The 19,795-nt window shown below is 41.8% G+C and overlaps 1 protein-coding gene across 2 annotated transcripts in view; it reads left to right on the plus strand.

Annotated features, from left to right (window-relative positions):
• NPSR1 (neuropeptide S receptor 1) overlaps window positions 1-12,258 on the plus strand; it is a 141,890-nt gene extending 129,632 nt beyond the window's left edge. For both annotated transcript variants that reach the window (XM_041728018.1, XM_041728019.1), the window contains 3 exons: window positions 6,388-6,474; window positions 11,126-11,306; window positions 12,168-12,258. In XM_041728018.1, coding sequence (XP_041583952.1) covers window positions 6,388-6,474; window positions 11,126-11,306; window positions 12,168-12,258 — 359 coding nt within the window. The remainder of the gene's footprint in view (window positions 1-6,387; window positions 6,475-11,125; window positions 11,307-12,167) is intronic.
• Window positions 12,259-19,795: the final 7,537 nt, after the last annotated feature.

Consider the following 19,795-nt stretch of genomic DNA (forward strand, 5'->3'; position numbering starts at 1 on the left):
TTTCACAATATGTAAAACTTTTAAAAGAAAATGTAGGGTGATTACCTTTATGACATTGGGTTAAGGAAGGACTTCTTCAACAAGATCCAAGATACATTAAATTGTAAAGGAAATGAGAGATAAATGTGATTCTGTTAATGTTTAAAAAGTCAAGCCACAAAGTGGGAGAAGTTATTTGCAGCACATATACCTGGGAAAAGACTAGTATCCAGAATATGTGAAGAACTCCTAAGAGTCCACTTTAAAAAAAGATGAACAGAATAAATAAGTCACAGAGATGAAAAGTACAGTATCGGGAATATAATTAATAATATTGTGATAATATTGTATGGTGACAGATGGTGACTACACTTAGCGTGGTGAGCACTGAGTAATGGATAGGATTGTTGGATCAATATGTTGTTCACTTGAAACTACCATAACGTTGTATGCTAATCATAATTCAATTTTAAAAAATATATGTAACAACAAAAGATAAATAGAAAAAAAATGAGCAAGACAGAAATAGGCATTTCATAGAAGGGAAAAGAGTAATGGCCCAAACCAAAATGCTTAACCTCACTGATGATCAGGAAAATGCACATTTAAACCTTAGTTAGGGACAATTTTCTACCCACAGGATTAGCAAAAACGTTAACGTCTGATCTTTCAAGGTGTTGCAGAAGATTCAGAGCTCCTGGCTTGTTTGGAGATGTCATTCCTCAGAAACTTAGTAAACCTCTGATGCATTTGCCTTCAGCCAGTTTCACTTGCCAGTAACTATGTCCAAAAAGTCTTTCTTAATAAAATTCTCAGGTCTGACTTGTTTCTTTGCTTCCTCATGCCATTCCTGTCTTTAACTTAATGGAAGCTAGTTGGAGCCAAGCTATTTGGAGACAAGCCAAGAGGTTACAACCCTAGTGATCTTTGCCTCAGGAACACTTCTGAATGGCTCTTTGCTGGTTAAAACTTCTCAATGTCATAACTTAATTTGGGAGCCAGGGTCAGCTTCATTAGCATAAGACTGGCACATTTAGGGGCACCTGAGGGGTTCAGCTGGTTAAGTGTCTGCCTTTGGCTCAGGTCATGATCTCAGGGTCTTGGGATGGAAAGACCTGCTGAGCTCCTGCTCAGCGGGGAGCCTGCTTCTCCCTTTCCCTCTGCTGCTCCCCTTGCTGGTGTGCACTCTCACTTGCGTGCTCTCTTCACTTGCGTGCTCTCTTTCTCAAATAAATAAAATCTTTAAAAAAAAATAAGAAAAAGCCTTGCACACTTAGAAGGTGTACACATTTGCTTTAATGCTCTGCAATCATCTTCATCTTGTATGGCACCATGCAAAGTATGTATCTGTTACTATTAGGGGCTAGAAGCAATGGACACTCGCAACTCTATGAGATGCCAAATTGTAAGACTTTCTTTAAGTTCCTTTCATTTTTGTTCATAAATCAACCAATGCTTGTCTGGGTTCATCTCTTTCTTCTAATACCTTGCTAAACACAGCTGGTAGCAATCAACGCACACTATTAACATTCTGTTTACCAACTGTGATGGTTGATTTTATGTGTCAACTTGAATGGGCAAAGGGATGCCCTAAGAGCTGCAAAACTCTATGTCCGGGTGTGTCTGGAAGGCATTTCTAGAAGGATTTGAATCGGTAAACTCAGTAATGATGTTCTCACTGATGTGGATGGGCATCATCCAACCTGTTGAGGGTCTGAATAGAACAAAAAGGCAAAGGAAGGACAAATTTTCTTGAGCTGGGACATCCATCTTGTGCCCTTGGACATCAGCACTCCTCTTCCGTGGGCCTTGGACTAGCACCAGGATTTGCACCACTGACTGCCCGATTCTCCAGCCACTGTGTTCAGACTTACACCAACATCTCCCCTGGTTCTCATGCTTCAGACTTGGACTTAATTATACCACCAGCTCTCCTGGTTCTCCACTTGCAGACAGCAAATTGCAGGACTTCGCAGCCTCCATAATTTTGTGAGCCAATTCCTATAATTCATTTCCTTTTATGTATATCTCTATGTGTCTCCTATTGGTTCTGTTTTCTGGAGAGCCCTGACTGCTACACCAACCTTGTCCCGTGGGCTCCAGGCTCAGTAGGCTCACAATTTGACTTCCCTGGCATGGTATGTGATGATTCTATCAAATAGATCTCTAGTGTCCCAGCTTCCAGTATCATTCTCCTTGCCACCTGCTGCCAACCCACTAGGCCAAAGCCACAAGTTTTAGATTTTTGTCACGATAGCATTGCATATGAGATACCAATTTCTGCTTCCATTAAGGAACACTAGCTGGGGTAGCCTGGGTGGCTCAGTGGTTTAGTGCTGCCTTTGCCCAGGTTGTGATCCTGGAGACCCAGGATCGAGTCCCACATCAGGCTCCCTGAATGGAGCCTGCTTCTCCTCTGCCTATGTCTCTGCCTCTCTCTCTGTGTCTCTCATGAACAAATAAATAAAATCTTTAAAGAGAGAGAGAGAGAGAGAGAGAGAGAGAAGGATTACTCAGGTGTTTTATCTGAGCCCAGTCTGAGATCTTCCCATATTCACAGAGGGAGAGCTTAGTCCCATGACTACACCCTGCTACAGAGGAAAGGATTTGGTGGACAGCTAACCTATCTCTGCCACAGTTATTTTAGGTCTGCCAGGGTTCCTAGTTGTGAAGGTCTGGTGAGTTAGGTCACACCTCCTCCTATCTAGCTACCACCTCTGGTTTGTTAGAGGGCCAGAAAAAAAAAAACAAAAAAACAAAACAGGGAAAGTAGTGGTCAAAATCCCACAGCTAAGCAGATGAGACCTAATGCACTAGAAATATAACACTGAGGTTATATTTGTAGATAAACAGGCCATCAATGATCAGAAGTCAAAAAATTAGTTTCAAATTGTAAAAATGTTACGATTTGGTCATAAGTGTTAGAAATGCTTAGATTTTTTAAACCAACCCGAAATACATAGACTTCCCAATATATGAAAAAATATACTCATTTTCAAATATCCCCAGGTAGATTTCCTTGCTACAAACAAATCACCTGCACGCATCATAAGTCCATAGATGAAATAGTCCCCTCCTGCCAGAAATAAATTCTGTCTCATTTAAAAATCCCAAGACACCAACTGCTCCCCCTTCAGGCGTTCAGTTCCCACAAACAATGGATTTCCAGTCGCTCTGCAAGGGGCATGAAGCGTGGGGAGGTAAGGAGCAGGAGCTGGCCCCTTGGAGACTGAATTTACAGTGTAGGCCTCCTCTAGGGATGCATCCTTGAACTAAAACTGCCTAAGGCAGCATGCGGTTTCCAGTCCCGAATCTAATGGACCTGCTGCCTCCGGGCTACCCCAGCTATTAATGCACCAGGATGGCTGAATTTAACTGCTTTTTGCTCCAGCTCAGCGCCAAGGCCTGGGTAGAAATAATCCTTTTATCTCCCTATAAAGGAGAATTACTGGCATTTTGTAGCTCAGCTCTCTTTGAAGAGCCATCTTTAGAAGCTGGAGGCTTTGCATTTCCCAGAGTGGTCAGATTAAAGACGTTTTTCACTGATCTCATTGGGAGATCGAAGGGCAGGTAGTTGATTATATTGTCACCCAGTTGCTCTGTGGAAAGTACCGCCAGGTTCGATTTCAGAGCACAAATGTCATTCACAAGAACTTTTCTGAACAACCAACCAAGAACTATATTGTTTCGGAACCAGCTGTTACTCCAGCAATGGGGATATTTTGAAAGGATATAATCTGGTCGGCTGTGTTTCTTACTTGCTTCCCTTGGGGAAAATCCTTCTGGGATAATTTTTGGATGTATATAATTCCTATATCCAGATAACAGCATTGGATAATAGGCTATCTAAATGTAGTAATACCTTCTGTTCACTTCCATAAAGTCAGTTAATTCATATTCCTCCTGAAATACTCTTAAAACTTTATTCATCCCAATTAATAAAGGAATTGACATTCTCAGCAGAGGACTTGGCATCTTGCATACATTCTCTTATTTTAATCTTCAAAACTCTGAGTTTGGCATTTTATGCCTCATCTTTTAAATTGGGAAACTGAGGCCGGCAACAGTTGGCTGGCTGTTGCCTAAGGTTACACAGCTGGTAATGGGTAGCGCTGGAGGGAGTCTTCGGGTCTGACCTTGCAGCCTGTATCCTTCCCAGGAGACCACCGTGGAAAATAGGGTTTTGCAATCTTGGCACATTGGTGTTTGGGACTAGATAATTCCTTTCTACTGTCCTGTGCATCCAAGGATGTTTAGTAGCATTCCCGGCCTCTACACACTGGATGCCATTAGAACCACCCCCCCCCCACACACACACACACACATTGAGATAACCAAAAATGTGTCCACACATTGGCAAGTGTAACCCTTGGGGGGCAATATCATCCCTAGTTTAGAACCGCTGCTGTAAATGCTTCCCAAACATTTGCTTCTTTATGCCACTGACGTCTGGTGGTTCTGTGAAATGCACGGAATGATTTGAAGCCCTAATAGTACCTAAGAGTGACCTTACAAGGTACACGTTAAGAAATAACAAATCAGTTATAATTAGCATTTTAGGTTATTGCACAGAAAGGCTTATTCCTATTATTCCTGCTAACAGTTTGTCCTCTCCGGTGAGTAAATGTTCACACTGTGAAAAGACTCAGAAGCTTCAGTGGTTTATGGTTGCTGCAGCAATTCAGCCTGCGATGTCTTCCCTGTGCAGACATTCTAGGTCTTTCCATTTTGACCTCAGTTCTCAAAACCAACACCTTTTTAGGCTCCAGCGAAGTGGGATGACACCCCATGGTCCAAACACATCGGACATTTTCTACTTTCCATATCTTGGCTGAGGACACACCCTCTGCTTCTTGTACCTCTCTCAAACTCACTCCCACACCCCCAGCTCCATCCCTGGAATTTCTGCATCTGCCGTGCAGCCTCCCCTGCAAAGGGATGAGGGATGACTCTCTCCCCTCACAGCTGGTTTTCCTCTCTCTCTCTCTCTCTCTCTCTCTCTCTCTCTCTCTCTCTCTCTCTCTCTCTCTCTCTCTCTCCCGTCTCACCCAGCCTTGTCCTCACCCAGGAGAGTGTGTGATCCTTCCTGCTGGACTGAAAGCTCCTAGGGAGCAGGAACTCTATTTTAGCCTATTCTGTTCAGTCCTTATATCTCTCGGCAGATGTGCTACGCTGGTCGCATTGGGCTGGATTGGACTGGAGAGGGTCTAGAATAATAGTGCAAAGGTAAACATCACACCGGTTTCCATGAGATTAAAATAAATTTCAAATGTGGAATCTGAACAGTGTAATGAGGGCAAGCGAGCACAGCTATTGGCCTCTAGTGTACAACTGTCCACATGACACATGACCACAACCATCCACAACCACATGACAGGTGCTCCGGGTAGGGTAGGCCGTTGACCCGGGCCACTGCTAGGGTTGTGCTCAGTGAGCCCTGGTCAGTGGCATCCAGCGAGGAGTGCATGGGACTAGCAACCCATCCATGCTTCCCTCACTGAGGGTGTGTGGGGCAGGGCTGCATGCCTCCAGAGGAAGGGCACCCTTTCCCAATGTTCACAAAGACACCATATTTCCTGGCAGGAACTCTGACAGTAAGAACTCTTGCACAGTGTCAAGGGACCCTATGTCCAACATCTCATTCCCAAATGTACCATCTACACGCTCCTTTGACTAAGACCTAACACTCTGAATTCTGTCCACCCAAATCAACTTTTATTTTATCACCACTTCTTAACTAGACAGAGTATTGTATTAATTGATTCAACAAATACTCAGTAATCGCTCACTGAGTTTAGAAGATACAGGAATGAAGAAAACAAAGTCCCTGCCTCCATGCAGCTTATATTCTAGTGGATTATAATATTTACCGCTCATGTGTTTACCTTCAAACAACAGCTCACATAGAATTAAATTACATATCCAGGCTCCTATTTGGGACAGATTTTTTTTTTGGTTCTATTTTATTTTTAATACCTCTGGCTTGAGCTGTTGTTGAGAGTGTATTTTCTGAGTTAAATGAATGAATGAGTTAGTCTGGGGTAACCATTCTAAGAAAATGGCTTTGCCCTAAATTGCTGAAGGGACTAGATTGGTATCTTAGCGTTGCCTCCTGGCTAATTCCAGGTCACAAGGCTAATACCAGCTTCAACTGAATCAGGGCATTCAGCCAAGACTCTAGAGAGAGTCTGGATGTCCCAATGCATTTGCTTTTTATATGAAGCTGCAACCTGAGCAGTTTCCAGCATCCAGCCCAAAGCCATCTTTACTCTGAAAATAACAAAGGAGGTCCTCCTGGGCAGAGGTGAGCAGGATATAAGTGGTCCCATGAAAGCTGGATCTAACCTGTGATGTTCTTATTGGCAAAAACACTACTTCATTTCACCATTCCCCCTTTTGTATCTGCAGGTGGAAAGCTGTGCACCAGTTACAACCGAGGGCTCATCTCAAAGGCAAAAATTAAAGCCATCAAGTATAGTATTGTCATCATCCTGGGTAAGCAAAGTCCCTCCTTGTGTTGCAGGACTGTGTGAACATTCTGAAAGCAATCTTGTACCCAGGAACTGGTGGTGGGAAGCTCACACAAGAAAGGAGTTTGCCTGCAGGCACTCTAGCTTCATCCGACTGGAGAGGAATATGTGGAACTTACCAGCCCATCTGTGTCTCCTTCAAGGGCAGACATTGGTTCCTAATCCCTCCCTTTATGACTATAGTTGCCCACCAAGACCGTAGGGTGGGTAATTTGGAGAAAGTTGTTTAAGACACACAACTGGCTGAATGATGCTCACAATTACCCTGTTGACCCAGTTACATTCTCTGAGACATATTCTTCTCTAGGGCTGAAGTTTATGAGCAAAGAAAGACAAAAGTCATATTCCATTTCTTCTGGATATTTAATTGAAGAGCCACTACAAATCCCTCCCTAATGGCCACTTTGCTTCCTCCCCTGCCATCCTGACTTCTTCCCTGTCCATTTCTTTTCTCTGTACTCCTAAGACCCATAACACCACTTCATCTTAGAAAGAAAAAAAGGGGGGGAAGGTATTTATAGAGCACATAATATGTATCAGATCGGTGTGTATTCATTGTTATTCTCAAACCTTCAAAGCTTCCTCCCCCTTACACCCTTTTAGCTAGTGACCTTGCTTCATATTTCACTAAGAAAATACTATATCAGAATAGAACTCCCTCCTCCTTCGACCTTCACATCCATCAACCTATCTGCCTTTCTACAATGTGCTCTGTCTTTTCTCCTATTACAATGGATAAGCTGGCACTGCTTTTTTCTAAGCCCCAAATGATTTCTGGAGCCCTGAATCCCATTCCTTGCTGCCTCTTCAAGAATGTTGGTCCTCCCATTATCTGCCCTCCCCAGCAGGTCTCCCCTTGTAGGGATTGGGGTTGTAGACACATAAATATTGTGCAGGAGGCCCCTGGGTGAACTCTCCAGAACAGACCCACTTCATCACTCTCTCTTCTCGCACAACTCCATGTTTTACCTCCCATTCTCTGGAGTCTGTTTCTATCAGTTTTCTCTCCTGTCACTCCAGAAACCCACTTTCATCAAGGTCATCACCACTTCTAAAAGGCCAGTGTCAATGCCCAATTTTCCTCTTGACTTGTAAGCAACATGTGATCAGTTTCTCATTCTTAGAATACTTCCTTTACTTAGAAATGATATTATGATTTCTACTTGAGATTTCGATTTGTATTTCTAGTAGGCTTATCATAGTCAACATGTCAAACCAAAAGTCTTGCCATGTCCTCCCCCCACGAAAGTAACTCTCCCCCCAGTTGTCACCATTTCAGTAAATGACACCATCTTTCACCCAGTGTCTATGTCAAAAACCCAAGGGTCATCTGTCATTATTCTATTTTTCTGACATCCCACATAACTAGTGCATCAGCCAGGCCTGGAGGCTCTACCTGCAAAATATAGTTCTCAAACCCAACCATTCCTCAGCATCTATACAACTCCTACCTTAGTCAAAGCTTCCACCAGTTTCTGCCTAGAACATTGTAACTAGTCTTCTCTTTATTTCTTTCCTGCAAAACAGCCACTGTGATCTTTCAAGACTGTAAATCAGGCATCATCACTATCTACGGAGCCACCTATGGCTTCCCATTCCATTGGAATGAAATCCTATAGCCTTCCCATGTGTGGTCTATCCCTCAGCCAGGATTCTAGTCTCATTCCCAGAATTCTCCTCCTTGCTCATTCTATCCCAGTTGCATTGGTCTTCTTGCTATTTCTTCAAAGTGCCAACATGTTTGCACCTGGCAGGCCTTGCACTGTTTCCACCACCTCAAGATGGCCTGGCTCCCTCCTCACATCATTTTGTTTCCCAGCAGTGCTACCTCCTTAGCCAGCCTCCTGCACAAGTCTTAAATAGCCCTCCTCCAGTCCTTACCCAACTGTATTTTTTTTCCTATTCCCACTTCCACCTGAACATTATATCTATTGATCTGCTTATTCTCTGTCTCCTCCACTGGCTGAAATCCACGAAAGCAATGACTTTTGCTTTTTTGTGTTCCTTGTATTAATATCACCAAAGCCTGAGATAGGATCCCACATACACTAGGTGCTTTAGTAATATTTGCTGGGGACAAAAGAATTAGGATATGCAAGAAGGAAAGGGATTTGTGCTATTTCCTTTTTATTTAGCCCAACTACTACCCTCCGTACCACACTCGCAGCTCCTTGGAGCCCTGAGAAAGCATGCCTCTCATGTTAACTGTGTGTCAGATCACCAGAACAGTCTCTCTTACCTTTCCCAGATGCAATTGCAAAATGCCAAAGAGACCACGTGCAGTGTGACTCAGCCAGCAGAATAGAGGCACAAAATAGCACTGCAGGCAGACCTGGGGATAAAGCAGGTACAACCATCGGGGCTCGCAATCCTTTCCCAGAAGCTGACGAAGTAGATCAAAGATTATCCTGCCTTCCCAGATAGTCAGAAACACAGATACACATCTCTGGATGTTTAGTCAGGAAATACACGTTTTACCCATGTTCCAGAGCCAACATACTTATTTGTAACCAGGAACCATATGCTCAGGCCCTGGGGGTCCCTTAGTTAGAGAGCAGAGGTGCCCACAAGAGAGTCAGCCAGTATTAACAGCCAGTATTAGTCAGACCAAACCAGTCCTTCCTATAACAGATATTTTGTAATGCCCCTTTATCATCCTGAAATGAAACATATAATTAATGCTATCTGCTTAACATGTCTTAAAAGATCAATATATAATAATATAAAGGAGGACTAGAAAGAAAATAATTTATAATAAAGCAAAACAGGTCTCAATATGTAAATACTTGGCCACAGCTACTAGAAGAATAATGAAGTAGGCAGCCAGATGTAGTAACTGCTATAAAGGAAAATCAATACAGGTGTGTTTTCATGACGACATGAAAATAAAGCAGCATTGCTGTCAGGGACTTGATTTTCAGAGCAGCTCAACAAATCCCACTAAAGTTCCAAATTAAAGAAAGTAATCGTTCCTCCCTTTGCAAAGGAATTGCATTTCTGGAGAATCTACTATTTATCAAAAAATATTTGTGTTCATATATAGAGTAGAGCTAGGTTTCCAGACTGAGGTAGTTATAAACAGAGTTCTCTGCTACATAAATGCCCAGTTGGGCATTCAGAGGATGTTGGGGACATGAGTGGGATGGCCTGCCCTTCACAGGTTCACAGGAGGACTGGTATCCCTGGGCAAACCAGAGCCCTCACTAACCCCAAACACGCACATACATAGACACGTGCATTTTCAAAATGCCTCCAAAAGGCAATTTTTGCCCGTTCATGCCTCAGAACCAATATTCTAGGCCAATGCTAGGCTTAACTGCAAGCACCCAGAAATGCTCAGTGGTCTCTGTGTTTCAATTCCTCCTCTTTAATACTTTGCCAAAGCCTGGGGAAATAAACACACGCCAATCAAACAGTTGCAGAGGAAAGTTGGCCCCTGCAAGCAGATGGTGAAGGAAGCCTGACTTCTCTGAGGAAATGTCCTATGGAGGAAAAGAGGAGGGGAGAAGGAGGGTGGAGAGGATGTAGCAAGAAGGCAGAAGAGGACACATCCGTGTCTAGTTAGCCCCAAGATCTCCGGAGAAAGAGGAGATAGATATATATGCAAAGAGAATTGTTATAAGGAATTGGCTCACATGATGATGGAGCTAAGAAGTCCCAGGATCTGCAGACCCAGGAGAGCCTATAGTGTAGTTCAGTCGGAGTGTGTGTGTGAAGGCAGGAGAAGAGCAAAGTCCTGGCTAGAAGCTAGGCAGACAGCATGAATCCTCTCTCACTCAGCTTTCTGCTCTAGTCAAGCCCTCTGTGGCTTGAATGGGACCCACCCCCTCGAAGAGGATGGTCTGCTTTGCTTAGTGTACTGATTCAAATGTTCACCTCATCCAGAAACACCCAGCAATAATGTCTCACCAAATATCTGGGCACCCCCTGACCCAGTCAAGGTGACCCATAAAATTAACCCTCCGACCCTGGATCTCCATTCACCACCCAATTCCCCTGAGGATTTGGAGACAAACAGAATTAGGGGCTCACACGCACCAATTGACTTGGAGAGGGGTAGAGGGCAGCCGTTTTCTGGAGTGGCTGACTTAGAAACAGAAAAGAAAATTAAGAACATTGTGATGAAGCCAGATTGGTTCTTGAAAATATTAGGCAACACCCTTGCCTTCTGTCGTACCCTAAAACCAGGAGTCACTATTTGGTCAAAATGCTTCCCGCTCGTCTATTTTTTTTTTTTCTCATAGACTCGCCAAAGAGTTTTGCTGGTTTTCCTTCCACACTATGTGGAATGAGAGGCTGAGGCCATGCTGAGCAGTTTCCAACCTTTCCATACATATTCACCACAGTGATCAAATTGAACCCTCCCTTTACAGACAGAGAAGAATCAGGAAATTCATTCAACTTTAGCAACGTATCTGTGGGATGTGTAGGCAGCTTGTGTATATGTGCGTGTGTGTGAGTAAACATGACATGAATGTTAACACACAACTGTCCTAAGTATTTCTGAGCCATCCTAGGCGCTAAGGAACCTCTTATTTGGAGCTCCAGTTGGGGCCACCATGGAAAGCGCCCCCAGCTGTGCTCTGCTACGGTGCTAATGGCTCTCTTCTCCCCAGCCTTCATCTGCTGTTGGAGTCCCTACTTCCTCTTCGACATATTGGACAATTTCAGTCTTCTTCCAGACACCGAGGAGCGCTTCTATGCCTCTGTGATCATTCAGAACCTGCCAGCCTTGAACAGTGCCATCAACCCTCTTATCTACTGTGTCTTCAGCAGCTCCATCTGCTTTCCCTGCAGGTAAGGGGCACTCCTGCCTGGGCCAGTGCAGACGGCCACTGTTCTTGGATTACGACCTGTGTCTTTTCTTTCAGTGCTCCCAGGCAGGTAATAGATGAGATGCTTGTGGGTCAGAAAGGTCCTGCCAGTGTGATAAATTCAAACCTGGGCCCAGGGTCATGGTCTGGCTCTTTCTCCTGTACCTCATCACCTACGATAGGAACCACCTTAACCAGGTCACAGAGAAAAGCTTTCTTTTGTTCAGAGCTTCCCAACATGAATTTCCTCAGTGCAATGCTATGGTGATAGCAAGACCCAAAGCATTATTTCCATTTTATAAATAAGCAACTTAAGGCTCGTGAAGTTAAGTGACATTATTGAGGTCATATGAAAAATAAGTACCAAAGCTGAAATCAGATCCCTCCCACAACTACTCAGTAATTTTGCTGTTTTTCAGCTGTTTTGCTACATGAGCTACAGGGAGTAGGTAGAGATATCCATAGGAGATAGAATCGTAAAATGGTTTAAGGCTTGGGTTTGATGCCAGGGGCTGAGGCTCAAATCCTGCCACTGCTGATTCATAGCAATGTGTTTACTTTGAGTAAGTTTATTTAACTTTCATAAAACTCAGTTTCTTTGCCTACAAAATGGGGCCAGTAGTAGTGTAGTACCTTTTGACCAGTGTCTCCCTGTCCTGTCCTAAGCACTGGGCTCTGGTGCTGACCAGTGGGAAGGAGGGCTACGGGTAATGGGGAAGGAGGGGTATCACATGCTAAGTGCTTACAACAGCGTTTGATCCTCAATACATCTGTTACTTAACATCCTTACTTCCCTTTTCAACTGGTCAAATTATTTTCCCTCCCTGATTTATTCTTTCTCCAGGGAGCAAACATCACGAGGTTCCAGAAAGACATTTCGGGAGAGAACTCAGAGGCACGAGATGCAGGTTCTATCCAAGCCAGAATTTATCTAGACTCTGGGGCAATAGGATTGCTAGGCTGAGCCCCATCAGCAGTTATGTGTCCCTGTCACCACCTTGGGCATGTGCATGGTACCTGAGCTGACTTCTCCATCCTGCTCCTTTCATCCCTTGGGAGATGCCCAAGCCAAACCTCCAGAGGAGTGTGTGTCACCTGTTTCAGCCAGTACTGGACAATTTGAAGTCACCAACTATTCATGCCAGCCAGAAAAGATGCTTCCTACTTCCCTGCAACTAACAGCCCTCCTTCCCACTGGTCAGCACCAGAACCCAATGGACAGAGGCACCTCTGGCCAAGGTCCAGGCTTGGGCAACTAGAGGGTACTAAAGAAGCATGGTTGTACTACAAGAGTCTCCCAATTATGACTAAGACATAAATAAAAGCCCAGATTTTCCCCCATCTTTGGATTGGCAGTTCAGAAGTTGTAGCCAAGAAGGTAATTTGTCCTTGAAATGCCAACAAACTCATTTCCAGGCATGGGCACTTTGTGTCTCCTCTGCAGATAGCCTTGGTTTGCAGTTGGGTGTGTTGGCAACAACTAACCTCACAGTCCTGTTGTGTCAACAAATGATTTGTCAAAAGAGCCCGATGCTGACCCTCTAGAGGAAGGTTAAAATTGAGGAGTACTTCACCTGATGGGAAAAAACAATAATACTACCCAGTCGTGGGCCCCAGACCTCTAGTCTCTGAGAGTTGGCACCTGGATTTCACGTATCTTTGAGGTTTCTTGAGGGCCCCTCCCTTGGCATTCCCTTGGGCCACTCTGGGCTCCAGTCCTCACCCTGCAGGGTCACATCCTCCCCTCTGACCTCTCTAAACCCTTTCTTAAGTTGGGAGCTGAGTCCCTGTGGCTTTTCCAGGCATGATGTTCCTGTAAGCTCTCTTTCGGTTTTGCATGTCGCAGCCATTGTCTATCTAACACCTCGGCCAGAAAGTGCTGGTGGGGTTTATTTTGACAAGTCTGGAGTTTGGTATTTATAAGCCTAATCCAAGTGAAATATGACTAAATGTTTTCTAGTCAATTTTTGCCATCAGATTTTTTTCATAAGTGGAAATGGCATAATTTAATTTGATTATATATACATCCCCACCCACGGCTCTGGAATGTGCGTGAGCTCCTTATTTTTAGCCTCACATACATTCTTGACATTAAAATCTCCTTGGCAAAATCCTCCTTCCCAGAATTATTCTGAGCTTAAGTCTTTTTTTTTTTTTTTTGGCCTACTGCTAGTGGAGTCATTAAAATGTGCAGTATATTTTAATAGCACTCCATTCCTCATTATGGTGTCAACCCAGAAACTGCATGCTTAAGGTCACAGTGGCATTTTTTCCACAAACTCTCTTATCAATTCTGTCTATCCTTAGGGAGAGTATCTCTTTAGGCAGAAATCAGACTCCTCAGTCACCATCTCTCCGAAAATTATTCTCTGAATTGAGGAGACTGAATAATCTAGTTTTATGTCCACACAATAGTTTTGAAGGTTGCCTCCCTTTCTGTCCCATCAGCTAAATGTGAGCAACCCTGGATGGCTTGAGTGGTCGAGAAGGACTTTTTCAACATTTCACTTTAAATCAAGATGTGCCACAGAAGACCCACAGAATCGTTGCTAAAATAGCTGCCTGCATGGAAGCCAATTAACAGAGCAAATTCTGGCAGGTGTCCTGGATGGCAAAACAGGAGGCCTGGGTTCTCCTGACAGATGCTTTCAATCTCTGTCAAGTTCTGGTCTGCAAGAGACATTACATGCCTACCTCATCCATCAACTGAGTCAGACAGTGAAGGAGAGAATGGAGTGAGGGGCTTTGTGATCTTTAGAAACTGGGAATGTGATTCTGCAGTTGCTATAATAGTGTGTCTCTCATTTGCCAAAAAGACTGGACATCCGTAAGATAATGGTACATATTGCTACAGGAGAAGCTGCTGTTAAAAATGAAAATGGCTTTTATATTGCTGTGGATTCTAGAATCCTCATCTCCACGTATCTGCTACACTTGGGGAAATATGATTTCAACATTATGAGAACACTGGGAATTACTAGTCTCCCGACCTTGGGAAAAATCGTTTAATATCTTTGGGCATCAACTGTCTCATCTGTAAGATAGGAACAGAATAAGGCTGGAGCAGAGGATCTTGTGGGTTCTCTATAGATACAGTTTTGGGACCCATATGATTTAAGCGAGACCCAGAGAGTCAGACCTTCTGAAATTCTTTCCCCAGGGGACCAATGACTTGGTGACTCAACACTGAGTCATTTGCCCTTTAGAAGGTGTAACTTCCCCATCTATATTACTTAGGAAGTCAGTTTCCCAATTGAGAAATACAGTTTAAGCTCCTGGAGAAGATGACAAGCTTGGTGTTGTGATGTCACTGTAGGTAGCCGTGGATGCTCAAATGGGGTCAGAGAAGTCAACAGGGCGCTATGTAAAATAAAGATACTTCCTATACTGAGATGTCACAGAAGTCTGTGGTTACATTATCGCATAGCTTCAGGCGCAGGTGAAAATTTAGGATAACAAGAGTAAGTGTGCTTAATATATTTACCCATACTCTAGAAAATACGTATCTCCACTTTACTGAACTAAATTAAACATGAATGGTTAAAACTTCTCTACTTTCGGGGCTGGTGTGAAGCATAATTTAATTGAAGTTTAATTTCACCAAGCAACACATCTCACCATTTTTTCCCCCAGAAAGTGGCAACACCTTTTTAATGGCTTTAATTTGAAATTAATCAAGAGGAAAAAAAAAAAAAAACTATCCCTGTTAAAGCAAACAAACATGCAGCTTCATCTTTCTTCCTCACTTCATTTCGACAACTTTGTACACACATAAACAGAAATGACTTTGCTTTTTCCTTCTGTATGCACAGTGTGGAAAGGGGCCACCAGCCTGGGTCTGCTGAGGAAACAGGAAAACAAAAACACTTTTAGCAGGAAGTAAAGTGATTCTGTATTACTAGAATCATCTTAGGTGAGCCACAGACCTGCCGGCAACTGCAGTTCTTTTATCATCATCTGAATACACCTCATTTTATATGCAGATCTGCCCATGTTCCCTACAGCTTTTCAATTGCATTTGATTAAAAGGAGATAGCCCCATTTAGGTGCCAACCTCCTTGCTTTTGGAATCATGAAAAACCCATGCCTCATTGCTCTGCAATTGCGTTTTTAAAATGCATTATCCGCAACAGGGCTGCTCCAGTTAACATTTTAGAAGTGCAATCCCATGCTTGTAGAATGTTAAAGTGGACGGAGGCTTGGCTTGTGTAGTCTAATGGTTTTTGGACTGCTCAGGGACCCTCTCTCTATGAGGTTCCAGGAGGTGTGACTCAGTATTACCATTATACACACAACAATAGCATGTCTAGAGAAACCAAATGTAGTGAAATTGATTAAAGGTCTTTGAATTACCTGGAATGAGAGTAGAATATAGATCACCATTAGTCATCGATACACCCAAAATGCATGTTGTCATTTCAAGAATGCATGTTGTAAAATAATAGAATCAAAGATATATATAACTTCTAAACTAAAAGAGAAGGAAAACTGAATGATAAAATCGCTCAAGCAATCTGAAAGAAGGCAAGAAAAGAGAGAAACAGGAGCGTGAATAGCTGGGACAAATAGAAAGCACAGAGGAAGATGGTGGGGTTTTTTATCCAAATATATCAGTAACTGTAATAAATGTTAGCAGATTAAATGCTCCAGTTAATAATCAAAGATTATCAGGTCAGATTTATAACAAACAAACAACAATGTGTCATTTACAAAAGACATGCCTATGGAAGGAGCCTCGGTGTCCATCGAAAGATGAATGGATAAAGATGTGGTTTATGTATACAATGGAATATTACTCAGCCATTAGAAATGACAAATACCCACCATTTGCTTCGATGTGGATGGAACTGGAGGATATTATGCTGAGTGAAATAAGTCAATCGGAGAAGGACAAACATTATATGATCTCATTCATTTGGGGAATATAAATGATAGTGAAAGGGAATAGAGGGGAAGGGAGAAGAAATGGGTAGGAAATATCAGAAAGGGAAACAGAACATGGAAGACTCCTAACTCTGGGAAATGAACTAGGGGTGGTGGAAGGGGAGGAGGGCGGGGAGTGGGGGTGACTGGGTGGCGGGCACTTGACAGGATGAGCACTGGGTGTTATTCTGTATGTTAGCAAATTGAACACCAATAAAAAATAAATTTATTATTAAAAAATAAAAATAAAAAAATAAAGACGCATTCCCATTGCCCTAAAAAAAAAAAAAAAAAGAAAAGACATGCCTAAAACACAAGGACGCAGGAAGTTTGAAAGTAAAAGAATGAATCCAGGCATTCAATGCAAACAGTGCCAAAAGAATGCTGGTGGGACTGTGGTAACAAAGACTAAATAAACTTTAAGGCATAAAGCATTAGCAGAGTTAAACAGGGACACTGCAAGTGATAAATGTTTTAGTTCAATAGGATGATTTAATAATTCTAAACTGTGCATTTAACAACATGGCTTCAAAATTGTTTTTTTTTTTTTTAATTTTTTATTTATTTATGATAGTCACAGAGAGAGAGAGAGGCAGAGACACAGGCGGAGGGAGAAGCAGGCTCCATGCACCGGGAGCCCGACGTGGGATTCGATCCCGGGTCTCCAGGATCACGCCCTGGGCCAAAGGCAGGCGCCAAACCGCTGCGCCACCCAGGGATCCCTTCAAATACATATTTTGCAAAGTTGTCAAAACTACAAAATAAATAGGCCAATCCCATAGCTTTGTGGGGAATTTTATCACAGTTATTTCTAGTAATTGAAGCAAAAATTAGAATGATCTGGATAATCTGTACAATGTGAATAACACAGAAAGCATTTTGCCCTAACACCCCTAAATAAAGTCTTTTAAAGCACATGTGAAGCAGTTACAAAAGTTGACAATATTCCAAGTCATAAAACAAGCTTCAAAACTTTTGAAAGACTGAGCTCATGCAGTCAAGTTTCTCTGATCACAAGAAAGCTGCCATATGTTTGGAAATTAGGAAATATACTTCTTGGTAACTTATGGTCAAAGAAGAAAATATATGGAAATTAGAAATTGCACTAAATGATAATGAAAGTATATATCAGATGTGTGGGATACAGGTAAAATAATACTTATAGGAGGAAAAATCTAAAGACAATGAATAAATCATCTATTTCATAAAGTTAGAAAAAAATCACCAAAATAAACCCAAAGGAAATCTAAGGAAGAAAATAATGAGGAGTAAAATTAAGGAAATAGAAAATAAACATAATTTAAAAGATTCAGCAAAGATAAAGTTCTGTTCATTGAAAAAAATAATAAAAAGAAACATCTGGTGAGATTAGTCAAGGGGAAAAAAAGAGAAGGCACAAGTAAGCAGTATTCATTTTTTTAAGGATGTCACTGTAGGTCCTGGAGTCCATGAAGAGATAATAAAAGGATACTATGATTAAGCTTACACCAAAAAAAAAAAAAAAAAAGGAAAAAGAAAAATATAAATGAATGGGACAATTTACCATAATGGACATAAGAAGAAACAGATAATCTGAGTAGTATCATAAAGAAAGAACAGGGCAGCCCAGGTGGCCCAGCGGTTTAGTGCCGCCTGTGGCTCAGGGCGTGACCCTGGAGACCCAGGATCGAGTTCCATGTGGGGCTCCCTGCACGGAGCCTGCTTCTTCCTCTCCCTCTGCCTGTGTCTCTGCCTCTCTCTCTCTCTCTCTCTCATGAGTAAATAAATAAAATCTTAAAAAAAAAAAGAAAAAGAAATAAAATAAAGAAAGAACATACCTTCACTGCAGATTTCTACCACCATTTACAACTTGTGACCAAGTTGCTTTCATTCCAGGAATACAAAGTTGGCTTAACATTAGAAAAAAAAATAATAGAAAACCACTCAATAACTTATTACACTAATAGATGAAAAGATTAAACAAACAATGTAATATCAACTTAATGGAGGCAGGGAATATGTTTGATAAAATTATTTGACATCCAGGCATAATAAAATTTTCACAAACTTGAGATAAAAAATAAACTCCTAGCTAACTCTAAAGGTTATGTACCATAAAACCTCATGATGAAACTTGGAGATGTTTTCTCTAAAATAAAGAATGAGTTAATGCTAGCATAACCATTTCAACTCAACATTGTACTGACATCTTAGCCAATGCTATAAAGCAAGCAAAATAAATAAGATACAAGTTAAAAGGATTGATAACGAATAATAGAAACCAACATTATTGATATAAATGTATAGTGCAATATTCAAAATAATATATGCAGATAAATTATTAGAAGTAATCATAAGATTTAATAAGGCAACAGGATATAAAATCCATATGCAAAAATCTGTATCTTTTCCACATAACAGCAGCAAATAAAAAATTAAACTTTTAAATTGTTATTTACAATAGCCTTAAAAGATGAAGTTTCTAAGAATAAATTTATAAAAGATGTGTAAGTTTCTATGGAGAAATAATAATATTATTGAGAGAGATATGTAGAAATAAATGTAGAGATAAATATACCACTATTACTGCTTGGAGGACTGAATATCATAAAATTTTATGATTTATCTATTCTCCTCTCCGAATTGATGTATAATATTAATACAACGACCATCAAGTCTTCAACAGGAGTTTTATAAAACTTGACGAGGTTATCTCTAAAAATGTATACAGAAATGCAAAGTGCCATTCTTAATTAAGAAGAAAAAAAATGGAAAAGCTTGATAAAAGGGATCAAACCTTATCATAAAGCCATAATAGTAAAGGTTGTGGTATTGCCTCCAGGGTAGACAAATTAGCAAACAGAACAGAAAGAGTCCAGAAGAAAATGCACCCATTTGGAAAACTTGATTTATTTCAGAGGCAGCATTGCAGATGGACTGTTGTCTTTCCAACACACAATGCTAGGACAGTTGAGTGTTTACATGAAAGAAAATTCAAATGAAAGCCTAGAGGATTACATGCAAAATCGGTTACAGTCAGATTATGGATCTGACTGTGAAGACAAAACAACCCTAAGGAGATCATATAGGAGACTATCTTTAAGATCTCTAAGTAGGGAAATAGCTCTTAAACAAAACACAAGAACTACAGTTCATAAAGGAAAAGATCAATAAATTTGATTACTTAAAATTAGAAACTCAAAGACAAGCCATAGCATGGGAGATGATGTTTGTAACACATATGACTGGGCGAGATCTAGTATTTAGAATATATAAAATGTTAATCAGTAAGAAAAGACAATAGAAGACAGGCAACTGGGCAAGACTTGACCTCAGGAAAGAGGTGGTCCAAATGGCCAGGAAAGGTGTGTAATGTTTAATCTCACTAAAAGTCAGGAGAAGGGCAGCTCAGGTGGCTCAGCGATACGGCGCTGCCTTCAGCCCAGGTTGTGATCCTGGAGACCGGGGATCGAGTCCCATGTTGGGCTCCCTGCACAGAGCCTCCTTCTCCCTCTGCCTGTGTCCCTGTCTCTCTCTCTCTCTCTCTCTCTCTCTCTCTCTCTGTCTCTC

This window comes from Vulpes lagopus, chromosome 13 (assembly GCF_018345385.1).
Source record: "Vulpes lagopus strain Blue_001 chromosome 13, ASM1834538v1, whole genome shotgun sequence".
In the NCBI taxonomy this organism is placed as follows: Eukaryota; Metazoa; Chordata; class Mammalia; order Carnivora; family Canidae; genus Vulpes; species Vulpes lagopus.